Here is a 21858-nt window from a genome sequence, read left to right on the forward strand (position 1 = left end):
TATTTTAAATGTGGGTTTTCTTTTTTGCTTTTTAAAAATTTTATCTGTAAAACCAGTGCCATCTAGTGTCTGATCCACGTTTGGAAATAATTAGTGACTAATTACAATGTTTTGCATGATAAATTGTAATTGTCACGAATTTGTTATATGGAATGCAACAAAAAGGCCATTATATTGCACCTTAAAATTTTCTTTTAGCTTTTTATAATATAGTTTTATTGCTTTCCAATACAGTATATAACAATTAAAAAAGAAAGAATATAATAACAAAATCCCAACTTTTAGCTTTTTAAAGAATGTGCACTAAGATGTATATTTTGAATGATTTATTTACTTTTCTTTTTTGTATGTTTGCTCAAGGAAACTTTGGCCCTTTGGTTGTTCATTAGAAAATTTATTTCCTTCCGTCTGTAGAGATCATGAAGACAAATCCATAAGCCACTTTGAGCCCTTTGAGGAAAGAAAAGTTGATAGAGTGATCAAATAAACAAGCAAGTAGATGGAACAATCAAATAAATGCAGATCATGGAAATTATTTGGGGTGGGGGTTGTCAGGTGAAGAGTGGTCTTTCATGAAAGGGCGGAGATGTTTATTTTTCTTTCTTCTAATTTCTAGACTTCTTCCCAGCCAAACTGCCTGGAATCCAAAAGCATATCTTAACTCGGTATGCTTGCTTTAAAATGAAAAGGATAACCTTGTTCAAATTAAAGTATTTTATGACTGCATCTGATTAAGCACTCTAGTCTACAAATGCTTGTGCCATAATAAATCTGCCTTTATTGCACTTGCTTGTTTAAGCAATCCTATGCATGCTTGTTTATTTGTTATGTTTATATCCACCTGCCCTCAAAGGAGCTCGGGGTGCAAACGTGCTTCTCCCCCCCCCCCCATTGTGAGGTGGGTTAGGCTGAGAGACTGGGACTGGCACAAAGTCACCCAGTGAACTGCACAGCTCAGGACGGATTTGAGCCCTTGCCTCCTAGGTCTTGGTCGCTTATGTTTTAATAAACATATAACAACAACAACAACCACCTATTATTTATATGTTGCCCATCCAACTGGGTTGCCCCAGCCACTCTGGGCAACTTCCAACAAATTAAAACACAGTAAGATATCAAACATTAAAAACTTCCCTATACTGTACAAGGCTTCCCTGGGGTTACACTATAGCACTGCAGTTCACTGTTAGCTTAGCAGGAAGTAAATCTAAACAGGCTTCCTAATGATTAAACCTGTATAGAATTGTGCTGTTAATGTTACTATTCACTATGGATTTTAGAATTAATTTGGGAGGGATAAAAATCATATTTTGTGCATGTGCGTGTATAATGCAATATCTCTGAAATCAAAAACTTGCTGCTCATCCCAGAAAACTGGGTAAGTCCCTATGCCTGATGTATGTCTTAATTTCACCCTGCTGAGCCTGCATTTACAATTCCCTGTTTTCACTCTCAGCCAGCAAACTCCGGCAGCTGCGTTGAACTGCTGAATGCAGCTGCAGTGAATTCGCCTCTTTGTTCTGAGCATGCTCCAAACCTGTGGGCATGCTCAGTCATGTTTATTTCTTTCTTTTAAAGCAGCAGCAAAGCCGCCTGATTCGTAGAAGCCGGCAGCAGAACTTCCTCGGCTGGGCCAGGTGAGAGAGCGGGCGCCCTGTGCCCATGGCTGCCGGTGGTTGGGTTGCGCGTGGTACCAGCTTGGTTGGCAAAGGAGGACGCTAGTTCAGGGCTCCTGGGCAATGAATAGGGCGAGGTTATTGCTTTGCTATGCCATGGTCCCAGGGACTGGTCATCTGTAACAATGCAGTCCTTAACTGTGCGTGCTGCCCTGCACAGGGAGGAACGCCCTGAAGCAGTGGTGTATCTTTATTAACACAACAGCAATGGTATTTTCATATTGGTTCCAGACCGTCCAGGAAGACAGTTTGTGTGCAAAATGCAAAACTGCAGCTGTCCGTCTTATTGCTTCCTTTAGTTACGGCTGGTGGAGTGAAAGTCACAAAGTGGTTTGTCCACTTCTTTTTCAGGCTGAAGGGCTGTGGTTTGGTTTCTCCTCAAAGGCAGAGGAGAAGGAAGGGGTGTGGTATAAGTGCCTTCTTGTGCAAGAGGTTGTTGAATCTTGAGGGTGATTTCATGAAGTTCTTTGAAAACACAAACACTTAGGGACCCAAAGAAGCAATGGTCACTCTACCTTTGAAATGTGAAAGTCAGCAGTTTAGATAGAGAGATAAGATAGTCATTTGGATTTATAGCCCACCCTTCACCTCAAGGTTACTGCAACTCAGTAACAGCAAGATCTTATAGCACTATCTCCCTCTTGCCCAAGACCTGGGCAAAGATGTGTATTTGAACCAAGCCACAGTGAACAATGATGGCACTAGATGTTTGTTGGCAGGGAGGAACCACCACCGAGAAAGTCATGTTATGGGTCTTCATCCTGCAGGCCTTAGAAGGCAGCAAGCACTGCTAATAGCACCGATTATAATATCCAGGCAGGTGCGTACGGAAGGAGTCCTCTCTCCTTCAGATATTTGGGACCACATGACTGGGCTCCACCTATAACTGTGGTGGTATCATCTTCTCCCCTGTCTATTGAATATCTGTCTAATATCTAGGTGAATCCATTGAGAGTGGCCATGAGGGAATTCTGAGCAAGGTGTCATTAGTACATTAATGATACTCAGTTCTATTTCTCTGTAACGTCTGAATTAGGAATACTGGTTCTGGCCAGGATCCTGTTTCATCCAGTGACCAACCAGATGTATCCAAGATGCCCACAAGCAGAGCATAAAGGGCAACAGCCTTTTCGTTTCCTTTCCCTCCTCCAGCAGCTTCCATTATTGTGGAAGTGAATGCCATATGCATTTACTTACTGCATCATGAAATCCATAGGATTCCCAGAACATAGGCTCTCTAGGGTGGCTTGCAAAACAAATACAGTCATACCTCATGTTATGTTTGCTTCGTGTTATGTTTTTTCAGGTTGCGTCCTGCGGCGACCCGGAAGTACCGGAAAGGGTTACTTCTGGGTTTCGCTGCTCGCACATGCACGCAAGCACTAAATCGTGCTTCATGCATGCACACATGCGCCAAATCGCGCTGCGCAGATACGACGCTTCAGGTTGTGGGCTTTTCATGTTGCGAACGAGCCTCCAGAACGGATCCTGTTCGCAACCAGAGGTACCACTGTACAGCCATTAAAAGCAATAAGAGCTTTTAAAAACTAAAAATGCAGTCATGAGGCAAGGTACGTTATGTGCTGTTGGGTTGCTGTTTATTTGTCTTGTTGCTGAATGTTTGCCAAAACTGCATATTGTTTTTGAAAAAACAATAGAAAGTTCTCTCTGTCCTGGACTCTGTCTGTAAGGGTTAAGAGAGGGCTACTCAACATCTGCTTATTTTCCTGTCACAACCAGGGCTCTTCTCTTTCTCGGACTCCACCCCAACCGCTCTATGGCAGCCCAGAAGAAACTGCAGGGTGTGGTGGCAGCCACTGTCACGCCAATGACTCCAGATGGGTAACTATCTCCTTGGCCTTCAAAGCAACGGCAGTAAGGTTTGATGGGCTCTTAAATAAATCACAGACACAGATCATGATTCGTTTTATCATATCCTTCATTGCCTATCTGCACATGTCTTGCAACAGAAAGGGGGAAATTGGATTTAATATGGCAATAATTAACCAGTGTGTTGGGTCTTGCCATCAAATTTTAGAGCACAACTTCTCTGCAACTACAAAATACTATGTTTTAAGCCTATTAAGCAGATGGCTTGGCTCACTTGCTTGAGGTATCTGTTTGCACTTCTTCAGAGGCAGCGTGCTGCTTATTTGCACCTGGACTGTTATCTCTTCCTTTCCCATACTGCTGCCTCCCCTTCTTTAAATTCCTCAGAGCAAAGACCTCCAGTGTGTGTGAAATACATAACCTACAAAGTTACTCTGTATGGCTCTGTGTACCTGGATGCCAGAATTCAAAGACCCACTCCACTAGGGCATGGCTAAGGCTGATGGGACTTGTATTCAGAAACATCTTGAGGGCTCTTGGATGGCTGACCTAAGGAGTCACCATTTCTCTATGGCAACCACTTTTGAAATGGAGAGGTGTTTCTAAAGCAATTTGTGAAGTGGCACTGTGACCTGCTGTTCCGAGGAGAGGGAACCCAACATCCCAAAGGTTGCACACAGTCCCTTGGAGATGCCTGAAGTTCCTCTTTAGCTCCTCGCCCAAGTGGGCTCCTTTGTAAGATGTGGAGGATCCTGATCTGGAGCAGGTGTTTGGATCCAATCCTTTGCAGATGTATTATTCTAGTGTAGACTAGGCAGTCTGGCTCCCTGCATTATCCAGTTTCTAGTGGCCAACCCAATGCATGCTGGTTGCTGGAATTCTTGCAAATAGTGCTGGACTGGGTAGACCTTGGTCTGATCCTCTCATCCGTTCTTAAGCAACCATGCATGCTTGGGCAGTCATTGAACACAGATTAGTTAAACCTTAACTGTTAAGATTGTATAGTTAGGATCTCTTGCCTGGTGGGGGAGATGACAGGCGTTCAAGAGAATCAGCAAACACTCCCTGCTGGTGAATTCAGGAAACTGCCTGCCTATTTAATCAATGGAAAAATCACAATTCTCACTTCCACCTAAAGTTCAGAAGGACCAGTCGCTCCCTTTAATGTAGGTTTTGATTGTATCCATGAATTTTTTATATATATATTAAAAATCATACTGAATATGCTTTTTATGATGTACATTTCTTAGAGATTTTATAAATATTAAGCAGTTTATAAATACTTCTAGATTAAATGCAATAAATATAAATATAAAACTGTGGTAGTTCTAGTAAGAAGAAAAAAAGTGGACTATAGAAGGGTGAAATTGGCCCACCATTGGAATAAACCATAATGGTAGCCCCCACCCCACCCCCATTTAATGAAAGAAAACTAAATTTTAAAAAACAGACTCTTGCTTATTCCTGTGCTGCCTCTCTGGCTCCTGGAGCCCTGCACAACCCGGCAAGCTTAAGATCAAGAGCTGAACAGGACTACTCAGAGTTTATCAGGAAGGAAAAACAGACAGTGTTGTTGGTCAGCCATTCTCTTTTCAGGAATGTGACCCATCTTCACAGATCACTAGTTTGCTTCCGTCAGCAAGGGGTGAGGCACTTATTAACAACGCTGACCTTGGTACAAACAAGTGAGGTGACCTTGGAGCCAGACCCCCTGTGGCAACGATGCCTTGGCCCAGGACTTCCTCCTGCTCCTGTGGCCGTGCCAATGCCTTTCAAAGAGGCAGGATGGGCTTCCCTGAACGTTCATGGGCCATGGACTGGGGCTTCTTCCAAGTGGGACGGGGTGGGAAACGGGAAAACAGATGGGCTTCCCTCTTTGGTTTGCTGCTTGCTCTGTATCCAGAAGCCCCACTTGGACCGGCAGCTAGACAGAACAGCGTTTCTGAGCCCTCTGCTCTTGGCAAAACCTGGTGACGTCAGGCAGACGGTGTTTTCCTGCTGCTCCCATTCGGAGTTGGAAAGCTATCCAGAGATAGCAGGGACGAAACAGGAACAAGGAGGGGACAACAGCTTTTGCAGCCTGCAAAACATGGTTGAACATTTTCATGCTCTGGGCTCTCCTTTCTTTGGCTTCCTGGTTTCTGTTTTTGTGTCATTTGTGAAAACACCAGAAAAACTGTGAATGGAAACAAAATTAATATGGCATTAGCGTCCTGAAGGGAGTGATGCCTTTTATCATATGATTCTATGATCTGTCTGGCGAGGGAAGATTGGTTGTTCAGGTTCAGTTTTCGTGTGTGCATGCCTGGCACTTCACATTCTGGGTTTTTCTTTTCAGTTACGGATATAGGTGATCATGCTTCCTGTCTTGTGTTCCTTTCTTCAGAGAAATCAACCTCTCTGTGATTGGCCAATATGTGGACTACCTGATAAATGAGCAAGGTGTGAAGAATGTCTTTGGTAAGATATGGCTTATGAGACCATTTGCTTTTGTGTGGACTGTCTCCTACACAGAAATGGCTATCATTTCAGCCCCGGACATCTAAGATGACACAATATGTCGTGATAACTTTATATTACCTTCAGGATTAGAATGCCACGCCTCTGAATGTGTCAGTTTGGGGAGCAACAGCAGGAGAGTGCTATTGTACTCTAGGCTTTCCAGAGGCATAGAATTGTACAGGTGAAAGGGACCTCAAGTGTCATCTAGTCCAGCCCCTGCAATGTAGGAAGGCATCTGATTGGCCACTATGGGAAATGGGATGCTGGCCCTTGGTCTGATTGATGCAGCAGAGCTCTTCTTATCAAAAGAGTCTATGCACAGTCTGGAAGATAACTTGGCTGCCCATATTCACTCCAGGGAGGCCTATGACAACTGAAATGGCTAATTTATTGTTGCAGCGTGTGGTTTTTGTAGGTACTTGTTTCTGAAACAGAGCCTTCTCCATGGAAGTTTCTGCTGTGATAGGTCCCATGTGCATGCTTCCCCCAAAGAATTGTGGGAACTGTGCTGAGAGTTGTTTGGAGACCCTTATTCCTCCACGCAAAGCTATAATTCCCAGAGTTCCCTGGGAAGAGATTGGTTTTTTTTAAATCTCTCTGTGAACTTTAGCCCTTGTACCATGGGCCAACAGATCTGACCCAGTATAAGGGGCAAGGCTGGACCAAGACATTTTGGCCCCTGCAGTCAACCACAAAATGGCGCCCACCCCACCCCTCCAGGGAATAAGGGATGAGCAAAGATCTACATCAGGAACAGGGGGGACTAAAGATCTGTTCAGTTTCTGTTAATTGATTCTCATGAAAACTTACAGATTCTGGCTTCACACAATTAACTCAAGGCAGTGTCACTTTACTCTTGGCAGAAAGCCAAGGTCTGCTTGACCTAGAAACTACTTACTCTGATTGGTTAACGACCAGCACTCAACTCTGTTATCTAGGAATGCTAGTACAGTTGGTGTTAGGTGTGTTAGGAGTAGAAGTGCTGTGTATGGTTAAGAGAGAGAGAGAGAAAGGATTTATTTTGCTTTGCTTTGTATGCAGAAACTCTGCTGGTTTTATTTTTCCTTTTAATAAATCCTGTAAATAGTTATTCTGAGTCTAGCTGACTAGTCATTTCCACCTCAACTAGCTTCTTCGCTGTGCAGGAAAACTCTGCTACATCGTTGCTAAAGCCATTAGAGCTATGCCTGACACTTCAAAGTTCCAAGAAGATCTACACTGAGATAGATGGTGGGAGGAGATCAGCAGTGCCTCCTACTGGCCAAGAGGCCTCTGTAGAGGTGGCATGGGGTGTGCTGCTGCCGCCACCGCTAATACATTCCTTGGAGGCCAGAACTTGGAGGCCCCTGTGGGTTCTCCTGCCTGAGGCAGTCGCTTCACCTTTCCTCATGAGTGGGCCGGCCCTGATAAGGCAGCTTGCTATGTTCCTGCAATGCTCCCCATGAGGCTCTTCACGGGGTCCCTGCCATGGGAGCATATTCACCCAGTGCTTTTCCAGCTGCACTGGCTCCCAGTGGAGTACAGGGTCAGATTTAAGGTGCTGGTTTTGACCTTGAAAGCCCTTCATGGCCTTGGACCCTCGTACCTACGGGACCGCCTCTCCCAGTCTGCCCCACGGAGGACCTTAAGGCCCATAAATAGCAACACCCTAGAGGAAGTCAGATTAGCCTCAACCAGAGCCAGGGCCTTTTCAGCACTGGCTCCGGCCTGGTGGAACGCTCTGTCTCATGAGACCAGGGCCCTGTGGGATCTGATTTCTTTCCGCAGGGCCTGCAAGACAGTTGTTCTGCCTGGCCTTTGGCTTGGAGCCAATTTGATTCTCCCCCCCCCCCTCTTTCTTTTTTCTTTCTCCTCCTGTGAAGAGGCTGCATCCTAATGTTTTAATGTTGTATCTTAATCTTTTAAATTGTATTTTAATCAACTTGTTTTTATTATTGGTTGTTAGCCGCCCTTAGCCCTGAATCTTGGCTGGGGAGGGCGGGGTATAAATAAAAAAAATATTATTTATTATTATTGTTAGCTGTGAAGCAAGGCTTCCTGCAAACATGCTGAAGTCATCATTCCCCCTGCAAAAAAAAAAAAAAAATCTCTTCTTTCTATGTGTGCAAATACTTCCATTTTTTCCTTTTTTTGGTCACAGTAAATGGAACCACAGGAGAAGGCCTGTCCCTGAGCGTTCAGGAGAGGAAGCAGCTGGCCGAAGAGTGGGTGACTAAGGGCAAAGATAAGTGAGTAACTGGGGGAGGGGGGGCAGATTGGTGTGTTTCATGGAAATCACTGGCTATCTAAGCAAAGACAGTTGATTGTGAAATCTGTGTTCTGTTTCCTTCCTTTTTTCCCCTTTAAAGGCCAGGGAGAGGGGAACAGTTTTTCAAGACTATTGCTGAAAGTAACAAGCTGCAGTATGTTAATGTCTGTCTCTCATCTCCAGCAGATTTCTTTATTTCTTCTCATTGCTCAAAGAAAACAAGGAAAATAAAAGTGGATATTTGTAGGAGGAGAGCTGTCTGTCTTGTTTGTGTCTATACCATTCCTTGCAGGCTGAAAATAAGGATGGAGAGGTGGGATATGGGGAAAGAGAGAGTGTTGTTTCTTTAACACAGAGTGCCTGGGCTGTGATGATGCTGGTTCAGAGATGAAAGAATAGCTTTACCTTTTATGACAGTGGAACAGATTTCCTCAGAAGGTGGTGGACTCTCCTTCCTTGGAGGTTTTTAAAGCAAAGGTTGTATGACTGTGCATCTAGTTGAGATTCCTCCATTGCAGGGGGTTGGACTAGATGACCCTTGGGGTCCCTTCCAATTCTACAATTCTGTGATTCTATGTATGAATTATGTAGAAATCACTGGAGGGCAGAGCAGACAGAGCATGAAAGCTTTTAAAAATCCTTTTCCTTCTACTTGCAGATGTTAACTTTGTAATACTAAGTCTGTGGATATATTGGTTTCTGCTTTTAAAGATTAATCTCCCCTTCAAAAAGCTTGCTAAAAATGATTTCAACAGCTTTGATGCAGCCCCCTTTCATTGTCTTTTTAATTTGCTACCTTGACTACTGCTTAAACTTTAAATAGCTGTAATCCTCTGATTCTATAAGAGCACGTGGATGTCACCTGTAAAGCGGCTGTGAGTGGGCCAAATAATAATTTTGACCATTCCACAGTTTGCTGGCATAGGTAGCATCTGCCAACGGTGATGCTTTGTATGGTGGTGATGTTCCACCTCCAGGGCCAGAGTCCTTGTGTCTCTGAATGCCAGTGGCTGGGACTCCCAGTGGGGGGAGCACTGTGGAGCTCAGGTGAGGCACCTGGCCGGCTGCAGTGAGAACAGGATGCTGGACCGTGTGGACGGGCTATGGGCCTGATCCAGCAGAGCTCTTTTCATGGTCCTGTGACTCCTGGCTTTCCCACTGAATATCATACATTCTTTTTTCTTAATCGGTGTTCTCTTATGAATATTTATAGTACTTTATGTAAACCACTTAAGATATTTATTTTTGATTAAGCTGGCTTTAAATCTTGCTAAGTGAAGGCACAAATCTTCAGAGAAGAGTTTCTGGGGCACTCATGAAGGGGGGGAATGTGACTCAATATGCTCCTTTTCCCCTACAAGTTTTTGAAACATGGCCTACAGACAGCGTTCTACTTTTGCTCTGTGTTCCATTTTGCTGTTCATCTTTTTGAAATACCTGCATTTCTGCATAAATATGCCTCTTCACTGGACTAAATGGCATATATCCCTGTGTTGCACGTTGTCACATGTGATGAACACAGGTCTGTATCCTGATGTGTGTGCACTGAGAGGCTAACTGCACATTAAGTCCCAATGCTCTCCTCCTCCTCCTCCTCCTCTTCCTCCTTCTTTTCTTCTTCTTCTTCTTCTTCAAGTTGCTTTAGAACAGATCATTTGAAAGCAAGTGAAATACTATCAAGGGAAAGGGAAAGCTGTGGAGCAGTTTGGACTGGAGATGTCTGAGGAAGGAATCAAGTGTCCTCTTCTGCTTTTCTGTTAATTCTTAATTGCCTCTCAGCAAAGCAGATTTTCTATTCCAAGATATTAGATCAGGGGGACCTTTTCAAGCCGAGAGGCTGGTATCCCTCACACTCTCTATCCTCCATTCAGGCAAGCAAGCAGCATTGTCATGGCTCGGGGACACATCCCACTCAGGCAAAAATAGCTGGAGACAACGCGGCTGAGACCTTATGCAACCTCTGGGTCTGTGTTTCCCCACCCTGATACAGACAGAGACATACATGCACATGGACCTGGTTTTAATACATGAGTTTGTCCTCGACAAGGCTGCAGTTAAATAGATATTATGAAATGCTTGCACTGCAGACTGTCAGCAATAAGACTACACACACACACACACACACACTTTCCTCTTTTCTTTTTTGCAGACTAGATTACGTGATTATTCATGTTGGCGCACTCAGTTTACCAGAAGCAAGGGGACTGGTGAGTGTGTGTTTTTAATGTATTCCCCCCCCCCCCTGTTTTTATCCTCCATGAACTTTGGCTGCACAAGGAGAAAGTCCCGGCTACATTTATTTATTTATTCATTGCATTTATATCCCGCCTCCCCTCCACGGAGCTCAAGGTGGCATACTATATATAACTCTCCCCCTGCACATTTTATCATCACAACAGCCCTGTGAGGGAGGTTAGGCTGAGTGTGACTGAGTGGCTTGAGGCTACCCAATGGCAGTGAGCTTTATGGCTGGGTGGGGATTTGAACCCTGGTCTCCCACATCCTAGTCCAGCACTCTAACCATCATGGCACATTGGCTCCCTTCCGGTCAGTGCAGGGTTGAGAAGCTACACTTGCTGAAATTCCGCCTCCTATGAAGGATAGCAGGTCTTCTGGTCCCTCTAGAGCAGCCTCTCCCAACCTGGCACTCTCCAGATGTTGTTGGACTACAACTCCCATCATCCCTGACCATGGGCCACGCTGGCTTGAGATGATGGAAGTTGGAGTCTGACATCAGTTGCAGAGCCCCAGGTTCAGGGAAGCAGCTTTAGGAAGAAAATAAGGTGAGTGTATGGTTGCAACGAATGTAAGTGGGTTCCGGCTTTTAAAAAAAATAAAGTGTTATTTGCATTGCAGATACTTGGAGTAGCTGATTGTTAGCATATGATCACTGCAGATGATCAAGACACATAAAGCCCACCTAAAGAATTGCTTTGCAATCAGAATACCTCCTCCTCAAAACAGCCAGGAATGGCTATAGAAACAATACCATCGGGAGATCCAGTTATATTTGTATATATAATTCTAGCTGGGGAATTCTCATGTAATTGGGGAATAGACAAGTGATCTGTTCCTTTTCTAGCACTTCCGTGATGGTGCCAATCTCTATGGATATAATTTCTTTCCTTCCTTTTCAGGCTAAGCATGCAGCAGAAATAGGAGCGGATGGCATAGCTGTCATCGCCCCCTCTTTCTTCAAACAGGTGAAGAAAGGTGAGGAGGCAGGTCCCTCTTTCCATCCACATCCCAGGCAGGTCTTCAATATTGTGAAGAACAATGTTGTTGGGATGTGCATACGGTAAAGCCAGAGGATGTGAGCTGTTTCTGTTAACTGCTGCATAATCAATTCCTTGGCCGTTACTTTTCAATTTACATTCCCTCTTTGTATTCTATGGGAGTGTAGAAAAGCCACAAAATGTGGCATTGGGGGCAAGTTCACCTTCCTGTGGATCTCTGCTTCCATTTGAAAAGGAAATAAACCAACTTTGCAGTCCTTGTGGCTTGGAAGACACAAATTAAAATGATCAGGTAATGGACCTTGTAAAATCTCAGAAGCCAGAGTGGGGGCTGAATAAGAATTCCAGTGACCAGGAGGTGAGGCTCCAGTGCCTTCCGTAGCTCATTGCCTCTCCTCTTGACTGACAGAGACAGAATAAATTATGCAAGATGAGCATGAATAAATTATGCAAGATGAGCATGATAAATTATACAAATCTGCATAATTTATATAGGCTGCAAAAGCCCATTTTTCTTTGTACAGATTTCAGGTTACCTTAGCCAGAATGTTTTGGGGGAGTGTGAGTGTGTGTGTTTTAGTGCAGAGTATGTCCATCCATGAATATAGAGGAAGATAAAGGTAATGGCTGTAGGTCCACCTCTGCGTACCGTGCAGAAGGATTCAGCTAAGCTTTGAATATACTTAGTTAGTCTCCTGGGAAGTTTTCTACTTTTATAGAGCCTGGACTTGCATCTCACAATTCACGAGTAATGAAGATATGGGTCTGCAGTCTTTTTGTTCTTGCATCTTCCTGCATACATATTCTGTGCTAATTTGAGATGCTACCATCATTTATCCTCACTGATATGAATCAGATCTGGTGGTTTGGGAATCCCAGATGAAAGCCTGGAACAATCCTTACCTCCTTTTTGGTCTCTCCACGTCAAGCCATATATTTCCAGTTGGCAACCGAGTTGGGAAGATGAAGACCCAGATGAATTAGCGACTACAGCACCCCTTCAAGAGTGAATTTTAAACTCTGTCTGTTGGATGGGGGGGGGGTAGTTGTGTAGGCAGTTTGGGGTTGCTTCTTGCATGTCACATAGGCCTACATTGCACATGAGGTGTGCTCTTCAAAATTACCCAGGTTTCCAATTGCTTTCCTTGTCTTCTCTTATTTAGATGCTCTAGTTGCCTTCTTGCGGGATGTTGCCTCCGAAGCCCCAGGCATCCCATTCTATTATTACCACATCCCTCCCCTGACTGGTATAAAAAGTAAGTGTTGCTCGTCTAGACCATCCTAAATGCATCCCAGGGAAAAGTTGGACTCAGCAGCTCTTTCTGTGTATGTTTGCTGTTTAAACTAATTTAGGCAAATGTCAAATGCATAGGATTGTGCTTCAGAATGTAGTGCTGGTCAAGATAGCCCCAGATCTCTTGTACTAGTAGAGACATGGTCTAAGGAGCATAGTAGAAGCTAATTCCATCTTTGGAAATAATATTGCTAAACTCACTAGAACATTGATGTGTACTGGTGATTGAATAGGAGCAGATCCACACGCAGTGTTTCCCAACCTTGGGCCTCCAGCTGTTTTTGAACTACAACTCCCATCATCCCTGACTAGCAAGACCAGTGGCAAGGGATGATGGGAATTGTAGTCCAAAAACAGCTGGAGGCACAAGGTTGGGAAACACTGGACTTTAGAGCACACCCAAGACACATTTATTGTAAATAAATTTTTATTGGTTTTCCCAATTGAATTCCACATTTAATCACAATAGTACTTCCCCCACCCCCAAAATTCACAGATACCTTTTTCAAAACCTTGTCTTTGAGGTTCTTTAAACCTCATTACTTCCCTCCATTCCCTCTTCTTGGTTCTTTATATAGACAAAATTATTCTGCATTTCCATATTCATGCTTAACCAATTATTATTTCTCTTAATTTATCCAAATTTCTACTGATTGCAAGTGTTTAGTCAAGGCCTATTGATGTTTCAACCTACTTGCAATACCCTGCAATTGAACAATAAACATTTCCCATGATTTTTCCTAACTTTAGCATACTCCAACTTTCCCATCAGCAGACAGTATCCATAAAGAAAGATTTAGTAACCTTTTCACTTGCAAATTGTTTCCATGCAGTGATAGTTACTAATAAGACGGGAATGGACTTTTGACGCCAAATTCCGCCTAATTAATTAATTAGGAATTAATTAATTCCAAAAGTAAATCTCAGTCTCAGTCAGTTTTATTGCACATAGCCAAAGGCTGCCGCAATGTACACAGAATTATTTGACAATTAAAAGAAAATATACTGAATTGGTAAAAAAAGACTTGAGTAAATCTTTACCTTTCCATCGGCCTGGTAGTAATTTTTGGAAGATCTCTGCTTCAGCTTGAGCTGAGGCTTTGCTCCCGCAGAGTTGTGATACTGCCATGACTGCAGGCTCGACTGCCGCTTCCTCCCCCCTCCCCATACTTTCCAGCACAAAAGGAGTTTGGGGGTTGCAGGAGAGCCCTTTTGCAGGCTGCTGGACCTCTCAACACCCTGAGACCCTCTCAGGGCTTTTGGGGGGGGGTGCGCCTCCCCTTGGCGCTTCCCCGTTTCTCCACGGGGCTCAAGTCCGTCAGACGATCGAACTCACGCTCCTTTCCACCATCTGCAGAAACCGGGTGCGTGTTATGGTCGGGTGCGTGTTATAGAGCAAAAAATACGGTATATGAATTTTGAGCCAGTGTAATGGCCAAGGTTTCCTCTCAAAAAGCTAGGGAAACGGTAGCTTTGTGAGAGTGCCAATAATAGTCTGTTAAACATTGCTTTACCTCCCTCTTGGCCCACAATTCCCAGGGTTCCTGCTCTGAGGCAAGAGGACGCCTGCAAAATCTAGTGTAAGATTATAGTGTATTCTGATCAAGGAATTCCATTTCTGTTGCCTTCCACAGATAAGGAAGACGGAACTTTTGGGGGCATTCTTCCCATATTTATACCTTTTCACAAGAACACATTCTTTGTAGTGTATTTTGGGACAGATTCACAGCCTCTATTGTGATGTTTTCTTGCCAGATGTGGTCATGTGCTTTGCCCAGTAAGACTTGAAAACCTGTTGGTGTTCCTCTCTTTCGCTTTCCCTCTCTGTTCAGTTACTGCCTACGAACTGCTAAATGGGATGATAGAGCAGATTCCCACCTTTAAGGGGGTGAAGTTCAGTGATAAAGACCTCCTGGATTTTGGGCAGTGTGTGAAGAAAAATGATAGAGGCCAGTTTGTACTTCTGTATGGTGTGGATGAGGTAAGGCATTTCTATATTAATAACTCTGGTGTACTAGAATGGCAATATGGCTTCCTAAAGCGATGTAACCAAGAAGTCCTTTATGTGCACTTTGGGGACATCTTCTGCCTACCAAAGAGCTGCTGTGATCACTTGTTTTTGTTTTTTATGTAATTTTTAAAATTAATTTTCCATTTTTTAAAACAATATTATAACATCGTATCACCTTTTAGAAATTTTTAGCTCTGCTGAGCTTTTGACTTCCCTCCGCTCCGTCATCTGGTTTTTATCAAACACATCTTAGAACCACACATTTATACCGTCTAACGTCTACATTTAACTTAAATTATTTAGAACTTAAAACACAAGTAGAAAGTTTCTTCTTTTAAACATGGTGAACTTTACCGCAGTCCTGCTAGTGTCTTTATATGTTTACAATGATTGCCTATGTATTCAATAAATTTACTCCATTCTCCCTGGAACACTTGGTTACTCTGGTTTTGGATTTTCCCCGTCAGCTTTGCCAATTCTGCATAGTCTATAATCTTCATCTGCCATTCCTCTATTGTCTGTATTCTTTCTGTTTCCACTTTTGGGCTAATAAAGTTCTAGCTGCTGTAGTGGCAAACATGAACAATTTCTGGTCAGCTTTTGTTATTTCCACTCCGGTCATCCCCAGCAGGAATGCCTCTGGTTTTTTAGGGGCCATGATCACTTTCTGAATACTGTCTTCCCAGCAATAAGTTGTTCTACTGTTTTCTCAAGGAAATAAAAGATGTATTTTTTTGTCTTTCCCTAACCAGCAACTCCTGGCTGCACTCGCTATGGGAGCGACTGGGGCAGTTGGAAGGTCAGTCTCTTTCACAGCGCAAACCTAACTATGTCTACTCAGAAGTAAATCCTATTGAATTCAGTAGGACTTACTCCCAGGTAAGGAGGGTTAGGCTAGCAGCCTCAGTCATCTTTACATGGATGAGAAAGTATAAGTTTTCTAGCAAAGAGGATCATTTTGCAGTTCATTTTTCTGGCTGCTTTTAGCCCTGCACCAGCTTTTGTTTATACAGCTGAGTGATGAGAAGGGAACCTTCATGTCTGATTTTTTTTTCTTTTTATTGGTGTAGCTCAGAGCTTCCCAAACTTATTTGGCCTACTGCTTCCTTTTCAGAAAAAACCTCAGTGCCCCCCCCCCCAGGAAATGAATAAACAGAACGATTCTGTGACAAATTTGCATTCTTTTATGTATCTATATTTCTACATATGTCCTACAACATAGTAAAGAAAGATGTTGTAAATAAGACACCTTATTCATTGCACAACAGATGAAACGTGGCTTTTCAAAACTGGACGAGGAGGTGGACTAGACCCTGGGATTAAAGGGAGTGGCTCAGTCCACTTGACCTCAGGGGCGGGGCTGGTGCAGCAGCCTGCCTGCCTGCCTGCCATTGGCCAAATAGGGAGGCCAGCTGCGATCAGGTGAGGCCAAAAAGGTTCACCCAAGCCTGGGAAAATGCACCACCTCCAGGATGACTGCCATCTGGGGAGGCATTGCTGCCATCCTGCAACAGCGCCCGACCTGGCGGTAAGCATCATTACACAATAGATGAAACATGTACAAATGGTTTTTCAAAATTTTATTCTCTTCCACTGCCCCCTTATTTTTATTCAATGTCCCCAGTTGCACCTGAGGCCACTACTGTCCCCCGCCAGATCATTCCAGTGCCCTCCAGGGAGCGGTACTGCCAACTTTGGGAAACACCTGTCTAGCTTTTTGCCTGCAAATTCTTATTATCTGCACCTTCTGCCCTCTCCTGCTGACCATATTAGAGTAAGTAGTGTTGTGGCTAAGGGCCCATTCACATTCAGCATGCTAACGCGTTGGTTGATTACTCTCAACCAATTATGTTTTGCATCCTGCTTGAGTGTTTTCGCCCGGCAGGGAGGGTGTCCTTGAACTCTGATCACGTCTCTTCCTTCCCTGGATGGCGAAGGATAGGAAGAAAGCAGCCTCTTGTGCCAATGTTGCATTTCTTGCCTTTGGCCCTGGACACCCTGTCTTGTGGCCCCTGGAAACTTGTCTAGAGGGGAATGTGGCTCTGAGTCTGAAAAGGTTCCTTGCCCCATTTAGAATGGTAACCACAGAGGGCACACTCTGTGCAGGAGCAAGTCCCCTCCCACTTTCTCCCTTTTAGTAGCTTATTACACGTGACATGCTACTCTGTGCAGGAGCAAGTCCCCTCCCACTTTCTCCCTTTTAGTAGCTTATTACACGTGACATGCTACTCTGTGCAGGAGCAAGTCCCCTCCCACTTTCTCCCTTTTAGTAGCTTATTACACGTGACATGCTACTCTGTGCAGGAGCAAGTCCCCTCCCACTTTCTCCCTTTTAGTAGCTTGTTACACGTGACATGCTACTCTGTGCAGGAGCATCTCCCCTCCCACTTTCTCCCTTTTAGTAGCTTATTACACGTGACATGCTACTCTGTGCAGGAGCAAGTCCCCGTTTTGCACTGGAAGGATAGCTTCAGATTTGCTATTCTGCTCAATCGATTCTAGTTATGGCGGCACATATTAATACTAACTCTGCCTTTGCTCTGTTGGCTTTTGTTTTTGTACAGCACCTATAACTATCTGGGCAAGGCAAATAACTCAATGCTGGAAGCTTTTGCCAATGGAGACCTCTCCTTGGCACAAAAATATCAGGTATGATATTTCTAACTGAAGCTGATGACAGTGGATCATAGTATGATTACAGATTCCTCCTTCCTTTTGTGTACGGGTAACACCCAACTTACACTGGCAGCCCAGGACCTCCATAGGTGCTGACCAGGCTTGCACCCCAGAGAGGTCACCTGGGCGCTGCTAACGCAGCTGTTTGACTTCACCCCTGGAGGTGCACTCCATTGTCTCTCGAGACAGATGAACTCTATTCAGCTTTACGCACTTAGCCAAAAAAAAATGAAGGGGGGGAATGGCACCCCCACCCACCATTTAACCCATTGTGTTTTGACTATACACAATTTTGGCATTATGCTCTATCCCCGGAGTATAACCCCCCCCGTAAGTTGTACAGTACAGTTAACACACTCTAAAAGTAATAATAATAATAATAATAATTTTTTATTTATACCCTGCCCTCCCCAGCCAAGGCTGGGCTCAGAGCGGCTTACAAGCAATAATAAAAACAAGATGAATGATTACAACTTAAAAACAAAAATAAAATACAACATTAAAATAATGGAACATTAAAATATTAAAATGTAGCCTCATTGCAGGAGGAGAAGGAAAAGAGAGGGGGGGAAAAAAGAGGGAGGGAATCAAATTGGCTCCAAGCCAAAGGCCAGGTGGAACAACTCTGTCTTACAGGCCCTGCGGAAAGAAATCCGATCCTGCAGGGCCCTGGTCTCATGAGGCAGAGCGTTCCACCAGGCCGGAGCCAGAGTTGAAAAGGCCCTGGCTCTGGTCGAAGCCAATCTAACTTTCTTAGGGCCCGGGACCACTAGGGTGTTGTTATTTATGGACCTTGAGGCTCTCCGTGGGGCATACCAGGAGAGGCGGTCCCGTAGGTACGAGGGTCCTAGGCCGTGAGCATCTCCCCATTACCCTTCACCCAACTTGGGACAATGGGCAAATGGGAACAGGTTTCTTGACTTGTATCACTTGCTGAATGAGGAGCACCTATCCTGTATTTGCAAACAGGCTGGCACTCTGCCAAAAATTTAAATGAACACTTTCATTGCACCCACCTCAGATCCTGTGTGCACTTCCCTTCCCAATCCGTCATTGTTCCCTCTCCCCTAATTACCTGATAACACTGTGTATACCACCTCCAGTTGCCCTACACTTTTTTAATTACCTATAATGAAATTAATAAATTTATTTTCTGTCTCTTAGTACAGTACCCAGGAAGTAATCAGCTTTTTCATTGCACAGGGTAGGTACCACAATAGACTGAATCCTTTTCTGCCCATCAGACATGGTTTATCCAAAGTGGATTGAATGCTTCTGAATTTCCTTTTTTTTAAAAAGCTTTTATTGCCCAAGAAGCGCAGATATGTTCTGAAAGACTCCACTTAACTCTCTCTCTCTCCATTTTTCCTTTGCAAATTGCCCCTTGCACTTTCTTCAAATGCAGCTTTTCTCATGGGCGTAGCCCGGATTTTTGTTAGGAGGGGGCAGAACCTCAGATTTGTATTGGTTTTTATTGATTTTTTTTGATTTGGGGGGAGAGCTTCCCCTGCCCCTCCTTGGCTACGCCCATGGCTTTTCTCCTACTGCTTTGATTTTCAGACCTCGATTTCTTTTCCAAATACCTTTCTTTAAAAATGTAAATATTTAAAAATATTACTGTAAGATTGTAGTAGATTATAGTAACAAATTATTTGTACTCAAGTGCTTACACTAAAGTGCGTGTACTAAATGCTAACCATCTAGCAGCTTGTACATTTGAACTATGCCTCAGATTTCATCTGTATATATTCCATTGTGTATCCATTTGTAATATTATCTTGTTCGCTGCCATAGAATTTAGCCAGATTCCCCAAATGTTTAGCAACAGTAACGCTCCATGTCAGGCAGTAAATGCATGTCATGTGTGGTATAGTCAGCCCTAGAATTTTGAGAGCTCATGTGACATTGTCATGTTGAATCAGTAAGTTCCCACATGGAATCTCACCTCTGCACTGCCCTTACTGGGAAGCCTTTAGGCAGGTCAGTCTGTCAGGCCTTCTGCTGCCCCAGCTACAATATGAAGACATCACATTGGGCAAAAAATTCCTGCATTGCAGGGGATTGCGCTCGATGACCCTTGTGGTGCCTTCCAACTCTAAATTCTATGATTTGGTTGTTCTTTTGTCTGACTTGCAGGGCTATAGTAAGAATTAAAGGTAAAGGGACCCCGGACCATTAGGTCCAGTCATGGCCGACTCTGGGGTTGCGGTGCTCATCTCACTTTAGTGGCCGAGGGAGCTTCCGGGTCATGTGGCCAGCAGGACTAAGCCGCTTCTGGCGAACCAGAGCAGTGCACTGAAACACCGTTTACCTTCCCGCCGGAGCAGTACCTATTGATCTACCTGCACTTTGACGTGCTTTTGAAGTGCTAGGTTGGCAGGAGCTGGGACCGAGCAACGGGAGCTCACCCCGTCACGGGGATTCAAACCGCCGACCTTCTGATCGGCAAGTCCTAGGCTCTGTGGTTTAACCCACAGCGCCACCCGCATCCCTTATAGTAAGAATTACAACAAACTAAAAGCTTAGAACACTGGAAAACCCAATAAATCTGATTACAATATTATGTTTTAACTTTTCTGTCAAAAACATTCAATAATTAAAGGTTGGGGACCAGTCAGTTGGCTAAAAGGTTGGGGGCAAGGGCCAGACTTCCTGAGAGGCAGTAAATCGTAGGGTTTCTCTCCCCCTGCTCTTTTATGAAAAGAAATTATTTTAGTCACATCCCCACTATACATTGTAAAGCACTCTTGTAACAGTTGTGGCTTTCCCTCAAAATCTTGTGAACTGTCGTTTAAGGGTACTAGTCTCACATAGCTACATTTCCCAGCACCCTTAACAAACTACAGTTCTTAAGATTGTCCATGACTTTTGAATTGGTATGGGTGCTTAAAATGTATGGTGTGGCTGTGACCTCCATCATCGACTATAGAGTGGGGCAGAAACTTTGTTGTGGAATGATTTGTGTCCTTTTTTCTTTTGGCTAGGCTTTGGCGTTGCAGAGACCAAAGCAATCGTGACTCTGCTTTCAGGGATACCCATGGGTCCCCCACGACTTCCACTCTCAAGTGCCTCTGAGGAGTTCATTGCCAATGTAAAACCCAAATTGGAGAGCCTGAAGAACTGTTGCTACAGCTGACTTTAAGTATCCAATGTGGACATAGGAACATGGGCCATGCAACTTGGTGAACAGGTCTCACTTCCATACTTGAGATGCATCCTGACTGCTCAGCTTCCGTGAGGAAATTACTCAGAGACTCCTAACAGGGACTATGCATTGATGCCCTCTACATACCTTGCCTGGATGGAAAACAGTAGCTGCTTTGCTGCTTGGCAAGGATAGGATGCCTCTCCAATAAGAAGAAAATAGCTTATTTTGAAAATAGGAAGATGCTGTTGACAGAATGTCTATCATTCTTTTGCACTATTGGGGAATCAAGACACAGCTTAGACTGCCAAACTCCTTTATGCTTTTCTTGCCACTTTCATATCCCTAACCAAAATACAGTGATATAACTGGATTTAGTACCTTGTAAACCTGAATTGTGTTTAAAGAACCCAGACTCTGGAAACTTCTATCTTCCTGCAGAGTTGCTGACATTGTTGGACTCCAACTCCCATTAGCTTCAGCCAGCTTGGCCAGTGGTCAGGGATGATGGGAATTGTAGTCTGAAAACAGCTGGAGACCCAAGCTTGGGAAACACTGAGCTAAAGCTATCCTGCCAGGAGGTCCAATCTTCAGTAAGCACCTAGAGGTGATTCCTCATGAGAAGATCCAATAGTGGGACTCAAGCCTCTTGCTTCAAAATCAGTGCTTTCTAGGAAACAGGTCTAGGCTGGAGATGAGGCCAGGAAGCCTCTCCACCCATCAGGCTGTTTTACAACTCACATCAGGGAGCCTCATCCTGAGTCAGACCATTGTTAACACTGATTGGCAGTGACTGTCCACGGTTAGTAGGAAGCTGCTCTATGTACCCCCATGGCTGCAGCAGATTCTCCATACCAGTTAGGATCTCAAGGTCAGATACCCGGACTCTTCTGACAAGTAACCTGTGCCCCTGGCAAAGAATTCTGGGGAACATTCTGTAGCACACACACAGGGTTCTTACTGAATGTTGTTCCATTGCTAAGTGTGTGAATGGCCTTTTAAAAGTTAATCTAATGGGAGCTTTTCTTCCAATGCAAATAGCAGCTGAGGGGGGACTGATCTGGATCATAGCTTAAAATCTCCCACCCACTCTGGATTATTCTACACAACCACACACACTGCTATTATTATTTTTTTTAATTGTCCGGTAGCACCTTAGAGACCAACTAAGTTTGTTCTTGGTGTAAGCTTTCGTGTGCATGACAGACTGAAACAGAAGTCACCAGGCTCTTATATATAG

At 44.1% G+C, this 21858-nt stretch overlaps 1 protein-coding gene and 1 long non-coding RNA gene across 4 annotated transcripts; one reads left to right on the top strand and one right to left on the bottom strand.

Moving 5' to 3' along the window:
• The first annotated feature begins 1481 nt into the window (after nt 1-1481).
• On the top strand, nt 1482-21858 carry NPL (N-acetylneuraminate pyruvate lyase). Of its 3 annotated transcripts, none has more exons than XM_083743968.1 (12): nt 1482-1637; nt 3417-3518; nt 5893-5966; nt 8149-8236; nt 10406-10463; nt 11394-11469; nt 12656-12748; nt 14619-14767; nt 15550-15596; nt 17362-17446; nt 18638-18677; nt 20458-21858. In XM_083743968.1, exons 1-12 carry the CDS (start codon nt 1546-1548, stop codon nt 20607-20609), a joined length of 1056 nt encoding a protein of 351 aa, XP_083600094.1. In that variant the 5' UTR covers nt 1482-1545; the 3' UTR covers nt 20610-21858. The 3 variants fall into 3 exon arrangements, with proteins under 3 accessions (XP_083600094.1, XP_083600095.1, XP_083600093.1); XM_083743967.1 differs by lacking the exon at nt 1482-1637 and adding an exon at nt 1843-3180 and having other exon boundaries at nt 20458-21046; XM_083743969.1 differs by lacking the exon at nt 3417-3518 and having other exon boundaries at nt 1491-1637; nt 20458-21046.
• Nucleotides 13571-14144, bottom strand: LOC310846931. Its single transcript, XR_014565637.1, has 2 exons — nt 13828-14144; nt 13571-13714 (listed from the first exon to the last, which is right to left on the bottom strand). It is a non-coding gene; the product is annotated as an uncharacterized lncRNA (long non-coding RNA).

Source organism: Podarcis gaigeae (genome assembly GCF_964106915.1).
Source record: "Podarcis gaigeae genome assembly, chromosome: 6".
NCBI lineage: Eukaryota > Metazoa > Chordata > Lepidosauria > Squamata > Lacertidae > Podarcis > Podarcis gaigeae.